This window comes from Mesoplodon densirostris, chromosome 3, assembly GCF_025265405.1.
Source record: "Mesoplodon densirostris isolate mMesDen1 chromosome 3, mMesDen1 primary haplotype, whole genome shotgun sequence".
NCBI classification, from domain to species: Eukaryota; Metazoa; Chordata; class Mammalia; order Artiodactyla; family Ziphiidae; genus Mesoplodon; species Mesoplodon densirostris.
In genome coordinates this window covers 103,886,896-103,905,600 of record NC_082663.1, presented here as the reverse complement: position 1 = coordinate 103,905,600, position 18,705 = coordinate 103,886,896, and the positions used below count along the sequence as shown (strand labels likewise).

At 45.8% G+C, this 18,705-nt stretch overlaps 1 protein-coding gene across 1 annotated transcript in view; it reads right to left on the bottom strand.

Annotated features, from left to right (window-relative positions):
* The window catches only part of PRDM6 (PR/SET domain 6), a 98,378-nt gene extending 80,283 nt beyond the window's left edge, over positions 1-18,095 (bottom strand). Inside the window, exons 1-2 of the mRNA XM_060091894.1 lie at positions 17,489-18,095; positions 8,201-8,508 (exon numbers count right to left, since the gene is read on the bottom strand). Of these exons, the coding sequence (XP_059947877.1) occupies positions 8,201-8,508; positions 17,489-18,095 (915 nt within the window). The remainder of the gene's footprint in view (positions 1-8,200; positions 8,509-17,488) is intronic.
* Positions 18,096-18,705: the final 610 nt, after the last annotated feature.

Here is an 18,705-nt window from a genome sequence, read left to right as displayed (position 1 = left end):
AATAAAGACAACTTTGTGGTTTGTGGTTAATGATTAAACACCAAGTGAACTTGTGTGCATTCTTATATAGGAAAATCTGCAGCATTTTGAGCATTTCACACTTGCAACAATGTCTTTATTAGGCTTTCCAGAATTAATTGACCTAAAATCCAGTGACTCTCTGATATATCTATTGGGTAATTAGAACTCTAAGGACCAACAAATAAAACACATTATTGACTTTTAGATCTTCAATCAAACAAATATTTATAGATGCAATTTGCAAAAATTATTTCCTTTTAAGTTGGAAACATCTCAAAATCTGTGCTACTGATCTGAAGCATATCGGGATCATCAATACCCTCCCACAAAGTATGATTAAAATATAAAAACAATGCTCCAACCTTTTTTTTTCCTTAACATTTTTATTGAAGTATAATTGCTTTACAATGGTGTGTTAGTTTCTGCTTTATAATAAAGTGAATCAGTTATACATATACATATATCCCCATATCTCTTCCCTCTTGCATCTCCCTCCCTCCCACCCTCCCTATCCCACCCTTCTAGGTGGTCACAAAGCATCGAGCTGATCTCCCTGTGCTATGCGGCTGCTTCCCACTAGCTATCTCTTTTACATTTGGTAGTGTATATATGTCCATGTATACACTATCACTCTCTCACTTTGTCCCGGCTTACCCCTCTCCCTCCCCGTGTCCTCAAGTCCATTCTCTAGTAGGTCTGTGTCTTTATTCCCATCTTGCCCCAGGTTCTTCATGATTTTTTTTTTTTTAGATTCCACATATATGTGTTAGCATACGGTATTTGTTTTTCTCTTTCTGACTTACTTCACTCTGTATGACAGTCTCTAGGTCCATCCACCTCACTACCAATAACTCAATTTCGTTTCTTTTTATGGCTGAGTAATATTCCATTGTATATATGTGCCACATCTTCTTTATCCATTCATCTGTCGATGGACACTTAGGTTGCTTCCATGTCCTGGCTATTGTAAATAGAATGCTACAACCTTTAAGAGCAACCCACACCTACCCTCACAGCCTAGGTGAGTCTCCTCTGAAGACAAATGAAACTTCATAATTATAAGCTTCTTTGAAATCAGTCTGCCTGACCTTGAGACCAAGAACAGAAGGGGGGTGAGGAATACTGACCTGGTTTAGTGACCAGTAGCTATAGATATCAGAATGTGCTTGTTGTCAATGATCGCTGCTGAAATCTGTCTATACCACACTGGAACAATCAATTTTGTAAATGACTGCAATAATCAAGGAAATTGCCTAATTTATAAATCCTTGCATACAGCATTTTAATGGATTCCTCCATTTTAATGCTGATGCCTTCAGAGTTAAATGAATTGTTGTCCAGGCTGTCATTACAAAAAATGATAAAAACATTTGTCTGGTGGGGAAACCACATTTCATGGATATTCAGACCCTCAACCCATAATCAGTCATTAGTGACTTCCATGAAAGCTTCACCCTGCTGAGCCCCAGGAAGAGCAAAAGAATGGGCTTATCTGTCTCTCTGCCTTGGTACAAAGCCCTGTTACAGTTTTGCAACTTAAACAAATTACCTTTCACTGAACTGTAACGCACTGGATGTGTCTCCCAGTTCTGACAGCCCCATATTTTAATAGTTTTTTTCTCTCTCTCTCCTGTCTAATGCTAGGGGCATTTTTTACCACCCAACTCAGAATCAGCAGGCTCTGCCGCTCTGAACCCCCAGATCGTGAAGCATATCGACACGACGATGCTGGATGCACCGCAGCAAATGGGTGACATCCCAACCCTCACAGGTACATCTACAGACTCCACCTGGAAACCCAGACTGCACACTTAGCTCTTTCCCTAAGCCCACCACACAGAGATTGCTCTTCTCAGTTAAACCTTGGCCAATTGATTCCAGCCAATAGTGTGCTGTCAGTACTTTACTTACTGCTCAATCTCACTAACCTGACATTTATGGTGCACTGATTGGCCTCTGTCAGTGGTGCTGGTTGTAAATTCACTTTGAAAAGCTTTGTGTTAACAGCCTTCAACCAGGCTCCAAGAAGAGTACGAACAGGCAGCCTGACAATTGCTCGACCTCCTGCCCTTATTACAGTGAGTAAATCAGGGTTTGAGCCATTAGGCTGGAGCCTGGGGCCTACACAAAAAGGATTGACATGACGAAAGGTCAACCTCTGTCACACATGTGTAACAATTTGGATAATGGAATTCTGTAACTTATCTGAGCGAGGTGGCAAATGCTTACAAGGAAAAGTATACGCTGTTCTGGCTGCTCTAGCTTTTATGCTAAGTAGTTATACCGGAGTCTGTATTTCTTGTGTAAATACACAAGGAATGTCTCAACTCATGAAATTGTGGATTATATATGATTCCAAAAAAGAAAAAGAAAAAAGGAGAGCAAGGCAGTCTCATAGTGGTCCCATGCACAGCACTTTTTAGAAAAGCCAAACACCAATGTATCACATCCACCCTCTGAGAAATGAGGATTTTGGTACTGTGGACATGATTCCTCAGCTGAGTAATAGGCAGTTTTCCGTATTCAACCAAAAACGTTTAAACTCATAACATTATACGACAACTACAAGTGGTTTCTGGGTAATGCGGTAGATTTCCTTGAATAGTTAAAACTGCCTTAATTGACAGTGAAATTAAAAGGCTCCCCTTCAGGTTTCTCTGACCCAGTGTTACCAAAATCACATTTTCATCAGATCACTTGCTGCCACGCAGTGATTGGAGACAGATTTCATCTGTCCTGTAACCTCTGCAAGTCTGATTTTAATTTCCATACCCTATTTTTAAGGCAGTGTGGAAAAAGGAAAAAAAATTATACAATGTAAGAAAATGTGCAGTTATAGACCAAGAAATACTTGTGAATTACTTTCTTCACATGGACAAAATGCTATCAAAAGAAGCAATCTGTAAACAATAGATAAACTGAACTGACCAATGAGAAAAGTAGTTCTGCAGATACAGAACACATCATTCTTTATAAAGTATTTGCAACTAAAACACTCTAGTGCCGCATGCATATTTGGATTAAACTTCACTAACATGAGAATTTCCAAATGGCTGTTATAATTTTTTTTAAAGCAGAGTCATTTTTGGACTTAGAAAACCAAGGGTGGCATTTGGTACATAAACCAAGAGGACCAGGACTTTAAATGGACCTTTTCAAAGCCAACTTTAAGTACTAAGTTTTGATTTTTAACACAATTCTGGAAACCATTTCAAGAGGCGGCAGATGGTTTTACAGTTTATGTAAAACTACAAAATGCTCACACTCGATCAAATGGGCACCACTATAAAAGATATCTTCAAATCAAATGAGGCAAAGCCAAAGAGATGCACCAGCTGTTACTCTGCATAATTAAAAACATAATAGTAACATGACTATGGTTTATTTTGAAGGAGACATTATTTGGATTTCATGGAGTTGATATATTAAAAACTAAAATGACAAGCACTCTGCTATATTAAATGATAAATTGCTAAGAAACACAATTTTTACTTCAATATAGCTGTGACAGCCACATAGTTCTGTCCCCTGGTGTTTTGGTGAATAAGGCCAAAATGAGCCCAGGTCTATAAAGCAAAATATGGAGTATACAGTTACAGCACTATCACTGGAACAATTTTTAAGTGATTTTAATTGAATTTAAAAATGATTTTTATTGAATTTAAAATTATTATTTTCAAGTGATTTTTTTTCAACATCTAAATATATACAAATGGGTACAGTACTATAGATGGAGTTGGGTCGCTTACGGAAACATACATAATACACTTAAAATATGAAATCAATTCATTTCCTTCTAGTACCAATTACTTGTGATGGCTTTGAAATATAAACATTTAGCAGCATGTAATACATTTTTAAAATTGGTTTTCATTAATGTCTTTTGACCTAAGCTAAATAGTAATGATGAAAAATAGACCATTTGCTTCAAAGTAAAACTCTTATTAAACCTAAAATATTATGGCACAAAATCAAACCACAAAAAGGACCACATTATGTTATACCCCTTGATTTTCTGAAGAAAAATAATGAAGCTTTCTACGTAGTGCAATTGAAAATGAGACACTCAAATTTTACTCAGGCAAAGAGAAATTCTGTAAAATTAGTACCTTGACTGTAATCCTAACAAGTTACTGCATTATTTCAATTAACAGAAAAGCTTTTCTGGGGTGAAAATAAGTGCAATTTATTTTGTCAATGTTGGTAAAATTTCTTGTCAAATCAGACTTTGAGTTGAAAGGCTTGAGTAATTCTAGGCTATCTTAAACTGTAACTTAATTTTAAATTTCCGTATTTTCTTCAGGTAGAATTTAAAGTATACACCATGTACATTCCTCAGGTCCAGTCGTATTAAATTCTGATGTTAAGCAGAAAGGGGAAACCATGTACGACTAGATTAATTTATCTCAAGGGAAAAGGGGCACATTAATAATTGAGATAATGTTTTCATAAATGTTGGAATCAAATGTGCCCTTTCACTTCTTTATTAGAAAACACATTAGGACAAAATTATCTCACTCTCATCAATAAGACCTAATTGCTGAGAAAGACTATGCTTTCTTTGCAAAACATTCAGAAAGATCTTTCCTGTTATGGCCAAATAGCTAGAAATATATCATGCATCCAAGTCTTGCTGGAATACAGGTATATAAGCAAGGCAAGTGATTGTTTAATCCATCCTGTAATATTTCTGTTTTAAAGTATCTGAACTTATTATTTTTTGTAAAACACATTAAAATTCTGATTCTAAAAGAAATTGGCCCAAAAAAGGACTAATAATTTGGCTTTTAGCTTGTTAACCTCCTTAAACTACAAATACCCAAAAGAGTCAAAACATAATGAAGGTAGTGGCATGATATTTAACTTTCTTTAAATTGTATTTTTATGAACCAGGATTATACATAAAGAAAATATTAACTAAAAGATGATAGCACACTTATAAACCAATCAAACAAGCTCTCCGTAAATGATATATGTTAAATATTTTAAAAGTCATTTTTCTACAAAAAAAAGAGCTTTTAATGATTCAACAAAAGGAGTAACTAAAGTGAATCTGATTGTTTCTGTAATAAGCCTTCATGTGTATAATAAAGTACAACCTTACTAAAAACAATGAACTGTAAACTGAAACAAAAATCCATCATCTACTTGGAAACAGTGACGGGATTAGCAATCCATTTATTGTACTGAAATAAAGATAAGTAACCTTGGTAAGATCCATCAGGACCTGAGTATTGAACTCTAAATATAAAGACATTTCTTCACCTGCAAGTGACTTGAAAAACATGTGAGAAAGAGAAACGATTCCAGTTGACTTTTAAAATGAAATAGTAATGATCGATTGCTTTTAATTTTTTCAAGATCTGCTTTATGTCGATCTGATAGTCTGGAAGATATCTTTAAAAGTATGTTTTCAAAATGGATAATTATTACATGAGTCATTAAATAATTATTGCCAAAAGTTTCTTATAGACCTACAGTGTATTCCAATTACTGATTCTTTCTAATATAAAAAATATAGTAATTAAAATTTTTCACAATAAAATTTAGATTTGAAAGGAAAGACTAAAATCTGAGGAACAATCCCACATTTAGAATTTTCTGTTATAAATGTAACAATTCAAATAGTCACATTTTATAAAAATAATAAATTATAATGCTTAAAAATTAAAATAAACTTACACTTCGTATCTTAAAAATAATTATACTAGTAAAACTCTGAAACCTATTAAATAAGTATTTTATCTTACACATGGACATTGGCACTCAGTTACGTGACCCTGGTCGGTCTCATTTATATGATCTCCCAGGAGCCTGATACGTATTACATGGCCTCAGTTTTAATATCCCTTCCATCCCCTAAATGCATGTTATTGTAACTATTCTTACAGATGATAAAAATAAATAGATTATGTCCTTTTTAGAAGTAGATCATTCAAGCATAAACTCAGCAAGTCTTTTTTTGTAACACAGAACCAAGTCTATGTACCACCCCACAACACACTCAACTCACATACCTTAAACAACAGGTAAAACTCACTTTATATCCACCGAAGTATCATCAACAACAACAAACTAATTAAATTCCCCAGTCTCTTTGCTACAACAGAATTTTAACTTCATCAAGTACAAGTAAAGGTGCAGAAAAAAGGCTCCATAGTTTTCAGTATTGATATATATCATCATATTCTATCTGTATAGTGGTCTCCTGCCAACATCCCAATCATTCAAAGCCTTTCAGGAAAACAAAAACCAACAACCACAATAAGCTATGGGATTTTTTTCATATTTGTGGCTTTGTCCCCGGCACTCTAAAAACAGACGGGCACTAAACCCAAGGCATCAGAGGGCAATGTAATAGTGCTCAGTTTTAACATTTTCAGATAGAACAAATCTGTACCACTAAGCAATTGCTTTACAATTTCTTCAGAAAAGTATTGGCAGATCTTTAACTGTATGGTATACAGTTCCTAATAATACCACTGGAACACGAAAAGTGACTGGAATTGTTTTATAAACTTGAAACCACAGTGGAGGTAACAACTAATTAGTCAAAAACAAAAACCAACTAGAAAATATTTCAAAACCAGATGCTTTATTTCCCACATGTCAGTTTCTCCTATCCAAAAGCTCTAAAGTCTAACTTGACTCAATGTATTGACCATTTTCTCCTGCCCCATTTCCCTATATAACATTTGTTTAAAAAAAAAAAGAGAAAGCACTATTTGGCAACATAAATATGCCTCTTTTTTTCCTCATTCAAGAATTCTATTCTGAAAGATTTAAAATGTATAATTGTTTTCCAGTAATAATTTCACAATAGTTTAGGTGTGAAATGGAACCTGGGAGCCTGGGCACAGTGCAGTGCACCAGTGGATAACTGTAGGGTACACAGCCCAGTGGCCACCATGTGGTCATCTTGGGCTGCTTGGCTATGAGCTCATAGATTTAGTTCCTCCCCTTTAATCAAAGGCAGCTCTGCAGACACAGGCCTTAGTACCCACTGCCAATAGTCATACAAGCGTCCTGGAGACCAAGTCATAGTGCTGGCCAGAGTGGGTGCTCAGCAAAATCTGAGTGGATTATTGAATCGTATGAGTTTAGTTAGTGACTATAAGGCAACTTGCAGTGAAAAATGATCATCTTGCAGGCTACTGAGCCAAAAGTGGGGGGCAAGCTGTTGCAGAAATGAGCCATTAATGGAGCCTTAAGGTCCATGCCAACTTGGCCTCTGGCATTTAAAAAAGTTTGTCTTCTGGCAAATCCCACTCCATTATATTGCCTGGCCTCAGTCAGATGTACATACTGCTTAAGAGTAAGACTTCTGGCACCTTATTTTCATAAATAACTCTCCATGGTGGGAGTATCTAAAATTGGTGTGGGGGAAACCTACATTAAGGGTCTGTCTCTTCCGGAATGGACCTCAATAATCAACCATGAAGCTTTGAGACAAATCTCAGGTTAATAGTTTTCAAATACATTGTTGACTTTTAAGTAATAGCATCAGGTAAGATTGTACCATTGAAGTACTATCAATTGGGTTATACCAAACTGCCCAGAGTTTTCCTACAGTACCTTGTTGAAGACTGAATAACTGTACTTTGTCAGAGAAGCAGAATTTGTGGTATCTGATTCACAGTACGATTTTGCTTTACTTTGGGCACTTTGAAAGTTGTGAAACATGTTACAGTCTCTCACATTCAGCGTTTACCAAATTGTTTTCATCTGAGAAAATGAACCTGACTCTCCTTCCTGCTGTTTATGCTTATGTTCCTTCTTGCCCAGTGGGCAAAAACAAAAACAACATGTTGGAAGAGCTTAAAATAGAACACAAAATTCACCTAGCTCACATCCCAATGCCCAGCCTCCTCTGTTCTACCTCCTCAGGTGTTTTCTCTTTTTCTCAAGATCAAGGGAGACAACAGTCAAATCTATCACACCTGGAATGGAAGCTTGTTATGGTGATTCCCTCTTCAGAAACCTGTAAGCCCTGTCTTCCTGGCTGGGTTGCTGTAGTGCTGGGCCTGGCTCTGCACCTCTTCACTGCAGGTGCTGAAAATACCAGGCATCTGCGTGACCAGAGAAATCGAGCCTCCACTACCCTCTGGGGAACAAGGGAGGCTCTTTGCCGGCCAAAGCTCCGGCTGGGTGGCAAGGTTCTCGGTGGCGGCCGACTTACCTCCCAGAGATGCTGCGTGTTCCTCACGGCGCCGGCCTGCACCTTCTCCGGGGGCAGGAGCACGCCCTGGAAGGGCCCAATCCAGGTGCCCTGCTGAATCCTCTGCGCCGCGCAGATGCCGTAGGCCAGACCGGGCACGGTGCTGGTGCACAGACACACCTCCCGTGGCAGGTCCCGAAGCCACTCGGGCAGCTCCGGAGGGGGCGCGGCGGCCGCGGCGCTGCTGGTACCCACGAGCCGACGCAGCGAGTGCAGCGGCCCGTGCATGGGGCACTCGCCGTTGCGGTTGTCCGCACACATGTCGCAACCTGCCGGAGACACGCGAGAGGGAGGGAGGAAAGGGAGAGGGTTAACCCCGGGTACACCCCGCGCCAACAGCATCCCCGCCCGGGTGAGCCACCTGCGAGGGAGGTGACGCCGGAGGGCGCCGAGGCCACTGGGAGCAGGGGGAGAGGTGACCCGACGTGCTCCCTTGGAATTCGTCGCACCCAAATCCACCTGGCACAGGGTCGAGGCCCCGGGCGCTTCCAAAAGCCTCCTGAGTTGGGTGCGGACGGCGCTGTCGTCTCCAAGGAACCGACGGCTCTCGGCTTTTCTCCCCGGCCTCTGCCCCTTTCTCTCCCTCTTCCCTTCTGCCTCTAGCTCCCTCTGACCCTCTCCCCTGTTCCCTCAGGTTCTCTCTCTCACTGGCGTTTCAAAGTGTATTTATCGTTGTACCAAGAGAAAAGGCGGTCTCTCGACCATTCTGATATCTCGGAGACATTCTACCTTGGTCGCCAGGGTATGTCTGGTTTTCCTTTCTTTACAGTTATAGAAGAGACTTTCAAAATCACCAGCGTAGGCGGCCGACCGGTCTAGCGCTGCACGCCATTCCCACTCCTCGACCCACGCCCCCCTCTCGCGAGAACGTCCACGCGAGTGGGCGGAGCCGGCCTTGGCCCCGCGGAGCCCCAGTTCTAGACCCCGGCCACAGAGGGCGCACTGGCGCTAGGGTCTCTCGAGCGCCCCGGCAGCGCCCGCTCCGGGCACTCCAGCTAGGTGGGGACGGGTAGGGAAAGGGCGGGGCTGTTCTGTCGGGTTTGGGGTGCCCTATGCTTGCGTGCAAGCTCTTCCCGGAAGCCCGCCCCCCAAAAAACCAACAGCAAATTTAACGATCAAGATAATGGGTCTTTAATGATGAGGATAAAGGTTCAATGGAGAGGGCCCCAAATCCTGCCCAGACGGTTGAGCCCGAGGCTAAATGCAATTATTTTGCGTTATAAATTAAGTGAGAGCTGTAGTAAAGCCTACTCTTTCCTATGTTCCTCAGAGCAGCCGGCGCGCGAGGGGACCCCCACCCTCTGGGGCGGCCGGCCGTGGACCCCCAGTGTCCTTCGACTCAAACTGGGCAGGAACAGGTCAAGCAGCCGCGGGAAGCAGGCCTGCGGCGACCATGCTGTCGGATCGCAGCGCCCTCCGGGTTATTAATGGGCCTGGCGGAGCCGCCGTGTCTGCGCCCTGGCCTGGCGGACCTGCCTCTGGGAGGCGGCCTCGGCGCCCGCCGGCGAAACCAGCCTCCCTGGCCCAGCTTCCCTGGGGAGCCACGGCGCCCCTGCGCAACAGAGCCCTGTGGTACTGGGCCTGATATCGGGCGAGCCCCGACTGGCGGAGATGGCAAGAGCTGGGCGCCAGCGGAGGAACCAGCGCTAGGCGGCGGGTCGCCCTCTGGGCTCCTGCGCCCAGCCTTGGTCACAGCCAGTCCTGGTGGATCGCCCTGGGTGTGCCCTATCCGTGCTTGAACAATTGAAATGCCCAAAGAACTTGTGAAAAGTGAGTCACTGAGGAACCTTCGAGGAACACCTAATCGCAACCCAGCATGGTGTGCGATACCATTTTGCCATTCGCTTCACCGCGAACCGAAGGTTGACTAGGTGAGTATCCTATTTCAGTGAAGAAGGGCTCCAGCCCACGGCGCCTTCCCCTCCGGCAGCTACTCCTCTACTTCCCCCAAAAGAGCCCAGGGAATGAGGGGACCTTTGACCTCAGCTTCTTGAGGGTGTCCCCAGGCCTCTCAAGTGAAAAGTAGCAACCTGTTTCTGCAGGTAGTGAAGTGGCCATGCCTCCTGGACCTCCATCACACAAAGGACCCCTCTTTCAGCAACACAAACTAATGTCAAAACTGTGCCAGGCTCTGCTTTTGACCCTAGGGCTAGATGGAGGGAGGTAGTCTCACCCTTACCCGTAAGGCAACTCCTCCAGAATGCAGACACTTCACACACCCTCTCAAGCTTCTGATTGTGAAAATAAAAACCTTAAGATAAAGGGGGGATAGAAGGAAAGACAATAAAAACTCACAATTACCAAGTGCCTACTATGTGCCAGACACCTACCTTCAACCAAACAACCACCATATTATCTAAATATCAAAATTTCCATTTTGCAGATGAGGCAACTGAGACTTCATGAGCAATGTAACTTGACCAAGGACCAGAAACTAGAAAGTGGCTGAGAAGGATTCACAATCAGGTCTGCCTGACTCCAAAGCCTCCAAACCTAGAGATCTAAGGTTAATGAAAACTAGGAGAATTTTATATCCAAACTCATAACTCAATCAATATAATTGAAATATTTCACTGAAGTCACTATTTTGGGGCTGCAAAACTGTTGTAGGATGATTGAACTAAAGAGATTTCTCTCTTTTTCCCACACTCTTGGGTTTGGGGAGGTTAACGTAAGAGGATGATTTGAAAAGTAAGAAGATAATGTCCATAATTTTGAATTTTAGTGCCTAACTTCAGAAATGAGCTTTCAGCACCTTAGCAAAAATAGCTTAAAACAAATGACAATAAGCAAAGGCAATATGCCCATAAAAATAAAAATAAATCACCCCAGGGAGTTAACAGACTTTCCCTTTTTGGTTGGCTCAGTGAAACAAAGGGTGAGAAGAAAGAGCATTTGGTATTTCCTCCCTAACAGTCCATACCAGAGATTCTGTCAACTTACAAGATCTCCACAACCTGTAACATCACACCCACTACATCAGCAATCAAATAAGGAGGAAAGGTGCCAACTCTGGCCACCACCCACACAGACAACAAGCACACTCCTGTTATTTGTTATGCATGATAGAGTATGGCTAGTCCTTTCTCTAAGAAGTCCTCTAAAGTACTTCTTCAACTTATTAAATTTCATTTGTCTCCATGAAGTGTTGAAATATTTAATAGCAGCATTCTGCAGAGTGACAAGCTGAGGCTCTCCCAATATGTAGAAGAACACCTGCAGGGTAGGCAAGGCCAACCCACCATCATTAGTTCATCCAGTATAAGTTTTCTTCATTTATAAACCATTTCATGCTATTTCAAAATACTCTACCTGAAAGGCTATGTCAAAATACATGTTATATCCTAACGTTACTGTTTCTTAATACACAAAACTTCTGCCACTGAAAACATGTGGCTTCTGACTTATGTCTTGGAGTCCCAAAGGAGCCTGAGGATGACTAAAACAAGTAACTGATTAGCTGGGGTTGACAAATGTGGCCCAAGTGGACAAACATTCTAGCAGAGTGTCTTCTAGACAGCAAGCCACTAACACCTACATGAAAAGATTTGAGGAAAAAAGTGGGCTAGATGCCTACACTACACATAAAAAATACATATGTATTATATACATGATACAGCATTCCAGGCCAAACAATACATAGTACGTCTATTTGTATTCATAAAGAAGAGGCAAATAAATGTTCCTATTTTCTCTTAAAATCAGGGTAAGTTTTTTCACAACTTCATACTTATTATTCATAAAATGTTGTCTGTATCTGTGAGAGATATTATATTCCCCAAGCAAGATACTTCAAAATGCCATTTTAGCATTAGGGAATGTAAGAGATCATGCTCTCTCCTCTCTCTTGAATAGATCTGTTAATACTCTTGTTTATGGGTCTCTGAGTAAGAGAAGGAGGTATCATTAAGTTATAGACTAGTTCACCCACTGGCTTCAGGAGGCCAGGCCAAGTGGAGTGAAGACCAGACTTTCACTCTTCCCTCCTTATCCTTCTGTATTGTTCGAATGTTTTTACAAGGGCACGTGCAACTTGTGTAATTGAAAATGGATCTATTTTAAGGTAAAAGGGGCAAAGCAAGCCGGAGTTCTCTGGTATCTCATTTCTCGTTCTAGGAAAGGAGAAATATAAAACGTCTCAGGGCTCTTTCGCCTTCTGGAGAGGTGGGCAGGAGCGCGTGGGCGCAGGCGGAGCGGGGACCCTCGGGACGCGCCTGCCGCCCTGGATCTTCGCTCCCCAGAGCCTCTCCGCCGCTTTCTCCTGCCCTCACGTATCCTCCGGAAAGACAAGCGAGAAGCAGCTGAAAAGCCTGTCTCCCCGCCTGGGCGAGGGTAACCGCCCGGCTATAAATTCTCTGCGACCGCCGCCGAGGTCGCGGCCCTCTGTCCCACAGGCCGAGCCGGGTGGGGGCCGGCGCCCATCGATCGCCGCCCGGTGACGGCGACGCGGCCCCGGGAGTGCCGCCTGCTGGCAGCTCCGCTTGCTTCGTGGCGGGGGCACTGGGCCTTGGGGTCGCCGAGGGCGCTGGCCGACGGGGCCGAGGGCAGGCGGAGCGCTGTGGCTGGGAGTCTCTCGCACCAGAGTTCCACGTCCCCCTGCAGCCCGCACTCCCTGCTTAGCCCTCCCCGCGCCAAGCCACTGGCTGGCTGGGATGGCGGTGGGCCGTGCACGGGGTGGGCGCCAGGCCCCCCAGCACTTAAGCTGTATGTTGAAGGCCTTGCCCCTTTCCTGCCAGCGGGAAGGGGTCTTCTAGGCTCCCGGGAGCGGGTCTAGGAGCAGATCCAGAGGCGAGGCAGGCCCGCTAGGGGAACCGATTGTGGTCTCGCTCCCGCGGGGCGGCCCAGCTCCCAGGAACCTTCTGGGAGCCTCTCTCTAGGCGAGTTTAAGGCTTCCCTACGAATTGCCTACGCGCTAGGCTTTCCCTGCTCGGCCTGGCTGCCGGCTTGGCCCTGGGACCAAGAGGGAGAGACAAAAGGGGGAGGGAAAGAAAGAGGGAGGAAATGTGGGTTTTATTTGTCTCCTGATGACTGTATTAATAAATTAAATGACAGCGCCAGTGTGTGAGGGTGAGAGAATATTGCGCCGAGATAAACCTCGCCGGCCCCTGCCCCTGCGAGGCCGCCATATACATTGTGGAGATGATGAATAGGAGGCGCGAGAGGAGATCGAAGCGGGTCTGGGCTGGCTCCACTCTCTCCTACAAAACTATAGGGCAATTAATTGTGGCTTGTCCCCTCATCCTTCATCTTCTGGTGGCACATATCGATGGAGATTACTGCTGATGAACCGTTTTATCACCTTAAATAAACAGTCACCACCTCTTCTAACCTCAATCTAATATATGGCTCTATGTTCAGTTTCAGGGCGCTAGATAACGAATGATGTAAAATAGCTAAATTATGTGTGTTACGGGATGGGGCTGGGCGTGCACACAAAAAGAGAGCAAAGAGAAAAAGAAAAAGAGAACAACACAAAAGTCCACACAGTGACGCCGAGCCTCCCTCCCACCGGAGACCAGGTCTGAAATCTAAGTCGCTTGCTGGCCATTGACAGCGGGGAGTAGCGCAGCGAGTGTGCCTTGGCGTCAGGAGAATCCCACTGGTGGGTTACTGGGCTCGGGAGCTTCCCAAACAGGACCTGCGTTTTCCAACTGGGTGGGAAGAGATTAGGGAGGGTCAGTAAACACTGGCCCTCCTTTTCTCTCTTTCCCTGACCTCTCAACCAAACAAACCCCAGATTTCCTTCTCTCCCCAGTGTCTCTCCTCAAACCCTTGGAAAGGATGGCGCTACCAACAGGGGAGCCTCGGGCCCAACTCCAACACCTGCGCACACGCCGTTGCTGTTCCCTGCGCAGCAGGGCTCCCCGAAATACGGAGGAGATAGAGACCTCCAGCTGGGGAAGTTGCGGACTGCCCCGACTCAATTCTCCGCAGAGAGACCCCAGGCGGGATTAGTCCCCTGCTCTCTCCCAGGTACGAGGGAGGAATGTCTTAACCAAAAAAAAAAAAAAAAAAAAAAGGTGGGGGGGGATGAAAAGCTAACTGGCTCGGCCGGCTGTCTCCGAACAAACACAAACGTCCGGCGCTCCCCTTGGCCGCTGCTCAATACCTTCCAAGCGTAGTGACAGGGTCTCAAACAACGCACCAGCTCCCAGAACCCGAGAAGAGGCCACCGCAACGGAGCCTGAAGGAATCAATGGCTTCAGGCAAACCGGCAGCAAATGAGGGCAGTAATACAGGAGGAAGAAAGGTCCCCATCCCCCATTTACATTACACAAGCTCCACCTGACTTTAGAGATGAAAGAAGAGGCAACTAAGCAAGAATTGAGAGCCTCAGTGGAAAGTGCACTTCAATCATAGAATAACTTCATACACGGAGTTAGATATATACTGGAAGAGCTCACCCGGGCCAGCTTGTATAGTTTCTGCTGGTTTGAAATCTTTTTATGTGTGAAAGAGAGCTACAACACCCTTCACTATGGCATTTGCCATAGGTGGCAATAAAGTTTCAAGGTGAAGGTGATACTGATTCACAGGTGTTACTAGGTTGCTGATCCCAGGCAAAAAGTTACTCTTCTAAAAGGAGAAGTACAGAGGCCCCTTTCTTTGCCTTGTAAGAAAAAGAGAATACGACTCAATACGTTTTAAAATACAAAGTAATAAAACGAAGCAATGCTCAGTGGTCACTTCACAGAATTCTTTTTAAGGGAAAGGGCAATAGACTAAAAGGAAAACTAGGATGATCTGTGCCTGATAAATTAATAGGTGCTTCCCTTCTGCCCACCTCTCACCCCACCCCCGACCCACATACAACCTGGGAATGGAGAGAAGCTGTTATTCACCATCTTTCAAGTGATATATCAACTTTCCCTGCCAAGGGAAAAACCAGTTTCGCACTGTTTGCATTTCTGAGTTGTTCTGATCCCCTAGTTAGATTAAACTCAATCTCTTCTCACTTCATCTTTGTAAAACACATCTCATGGTTTCAAATGAGTGCCTACTCTTGCCCAGAGAAGTTCCTGGAAGCATGGCAGACATAGTCTCCCAGCACTACATAGAGAGCTACCTCAGCCTTCTATTTTCTTTCTCAGTTGCCCTTTAATTAGACAGCAATGTGAAGTGTAACTCTAATGAGACAATCTGACTTCCTTTCTCTCCTGTCCTTGCCCCTGCACTTTGCACACTGAAGCAGTCCAGTCGACGCAAAAGGAGATATCAGAAGATTAACACAATAGGAATAATTTGAATAAATCATAATTCATTTCCTCCAGCCACGAAAAAGGGTACCTAGACAATAAACTAGTTCAATAGCCACATATTAATTAGGAATCTGTCCCAATTCTTTCTCTGATTAGTCTAGGTTTTTCTCTGGTGAAAATGTATTGAACCTCAAGATTGCACTGTAAACAACACATGGAGCTCAGCGCACAGCCGGGGCTTTGGGGTGCACTGCTGGTGTCTTTTCCAGCACTAATTTAATTCAGAAGAAAGACTGCAAGTTTGATGAAGCACTCTCAGTCCACAGGGACTATATTTCACTTAGGGGTAAGAAATACCTTTTACGAAAGCATTTCTTATCTTTTTATTTTACATTTTTAAAGAACTGCTTTGAAAACAACACAATCAAGAAATTCAGTAGGAGATAAGTACTTTTTGAAATCCATTAAGACAACATAGTTTTATAAAATTTTCTGGAACTCTGAAATAAAGGAATTTTCTTAACTGCAGAGCAAATCTGAGTTGAAACCCTCATTTTAAACCAAATACTTTACCCTCAGACTCTAGAAAGTAACAAAGTAAATACAACTACTCTTTTATTAATAATAATTACCTCCATTAGAACAATTATCTCCAACCATTATGAAAAGATTAATACACCTCAATCACTAGGGTCATGCTCAGTGTTTTTAATCAAAGTAATAAATTTGGGAGTCCTCTAAATAACTACAACCTGTAGTTATTTTGCTTTTACAACGAATTAAGAAGCTCACGGATTAGTAGACATTCTGCAAGAAGGGACTTGTTCAAAATAGAATGATCATATACATTTACAATTAACTTTCCTCATGCAGAAGCTAGATGAAGGAATGAGACGAAGAAAGAAGCTGAGCACTGTTTCAAATCCCGTATTGCTTTCAACCTAACTCTTGACCTGCTTTAATGTTCTCTCCTGGGGTCTCTGGGAGTATACTTAGCATTTATCTCAACACATTAAGTGTAAACATAGCATAACTCCTGAAATTACCAAAAAGAATTTGATATAAAAAATAAATAACACATCCTTGATCTTCATTTAGAGTTTTGGTTCAAAACCTGAAAATGGAACTACGCTTGGGATCAAGAGTTTGAAATTGTGAATACAGGAACGAAGCTAGAAGAAAATTGATGTTAATTTAGGCATTTTGTCATTTATTTCGGGAAAAGAGCAAGCTTCTTATACTAAATTACTGTTACCCTCATTAAAAAAAAATACGTAAGCCGACAAGCGTGGCTACGGACTGTAAACGTTTGCAGGGTCCAGGGTGCACGGAGAATGCGGGATCCGCAGGGAACGACCCTGCCCTGAAGTCGGAAATGGTTTCTCACTAAGCAACTGGCATTCTTTTTCTTTTCCTTCTTCTCTAAAATAAATAGTAAACCTAAGAATAATGCCTGCCTGCAGGGAAAGACTGACCCAGTGTCATCCAAAACTCCTACTCCAGCGAGGCCGGGCCAGCAAGCAGCTCCCGGCCGGTTCCCCGACAGCCCCGCGGACCGAAAATGAGCTGACGCAGTTAACCCCAGAGGTAAGATAGCGAGGAGGAGAAATTAGCTCTGGAATCCACTCTCCCCAGGACCGCTGACAGTCCCTGCCCTGTCCCCTCTAAGGCCAGGCCGGGCCGGTCCCCGGACACTCCCATCGCGCGCTGCTAGTACCCGCCCCGCGCGAGGCGCAGTATCCCGCGGGAGGGCTGTGATCTGTACTCCTCGGTCCGCGAGCAACTCGGGTCTTAAAAGATTCGGAGCTGGGAAGCAGGGAATGGGAGGAGGGGGAAGAGGTAACCCAGAGGTGTCACCCGGCCGTCCCAACCGTTCTCCTTCCTTCTCTAACCCAGAAAACTTTGGCTACAGTGGTCTGAGAGGTGCGGGCCCGCGGCCTGGAAAGCCCACAAGCCGGTGTCCCCCTCATCCGACCTGCCTCCCGGACCGGCGCCCGCGCTCGACGGAGCCAGCGCCCCGAAAGAGAGCGCGCGGTCTGCTGCTACGTACGGTTGTTGGGGTCGCTGGTGTGCTGGTTGAGCGGGATGATCTCCATGCGCTGCTGGCCGTACAGGTAATAGTCCAGCTCCTCCGCGCTGCAGCGGAAGCGCGGGGCGCCCCGGACATCCCCGACGCCGCCGCCGCCGCAGCCGCCGCCTCCGCCTCCGCACTTGGAGGGCCCCGGGCCCGAGGCGGCGCCGAGGCACAGGTCCTTGGGGGGCAGCGGCTCCGCGGCGACGGCGGCGGCGGCCAGAGGCGCGAACACTGGTAGCTGCGCCACGGGCAGGGCCGAGAGACCGGCCAGCGCGGCGGCAGCGGCGGCCGCGGCGGCAGCGGCGCAGGAGGAGGCAGAGGAGGCCGAGGTGGAGGAGGAAGCCGGAGTGGAGGAGGCGGAGGAGAGAGAGGCGGGCCGCGGGCGCAGGCTGTCCGGCTGGGGCTCAGTGCGCTCCGGGGGGGGCGGCGGCTGGAGAGGCTGCGGTGCGCCCAGGGGACCCGCGGCACCGCCGCCCTTGAGCGGGCCGCCGCCGCCGTGCGGGAAGAGTTGCTGCCAGTGCTGCAGATAAGCTGGGTCCACTTTGAGGAATGCCGAGCCGCCGGGGTCTCCGGGCTTCAGCATGTCAGACGCTTCAAGCTGGGGGCAGAGGGCAAAGAGGAGGGAGCGCGTGAGCCGGACTCAGGGCCTGGTGCGAGAGGGGCGGGGAGGACCGCCGCCAAGACCCTGGAGCGAGAGTTTTGAGTCCTTGGCTCCGCCGGCGGCAACCCGGTTCGGAGGCTCCCTCCTCTCAATTCGGCTGGGGCGCAAAGTTTACTCTGAAGCCGCAGCGCCGCGCGGGGGGAGCTGTGTGCACCCTGCCTTGCCTCCCAGCCCGAGGCGCCCAGCGCCCACCCGGCACTGTTGAAGCCCGGAGAGAGGGCGCTTCCCAGCAGAACTCAGCGGCAGGACGCAGCCCCCACCCTCTGCCCCCGCCCGGAGCCGACCCGAACTGGAGTGGCGCAGCGCCTGAGCCACGCTGGCCTCCGGCGCCAGGAGGCGGGACAGTCTCGCCCCCCGCCCCCAGCGCAGGACCTCCAGCCTCCTATTCCCCGGGTCCAAGACCCTCAGCCCCAGACAAGCCACGCTTACCTGAAAACTCGGAGCCGCCGGCGGGTGCGTGCGTGCGTGTGTCTCGGTGAGCGTGCGGGAGAGTGTGCGCCCCGGCTACGCTACATGCCCCTGGGCAGCGCGG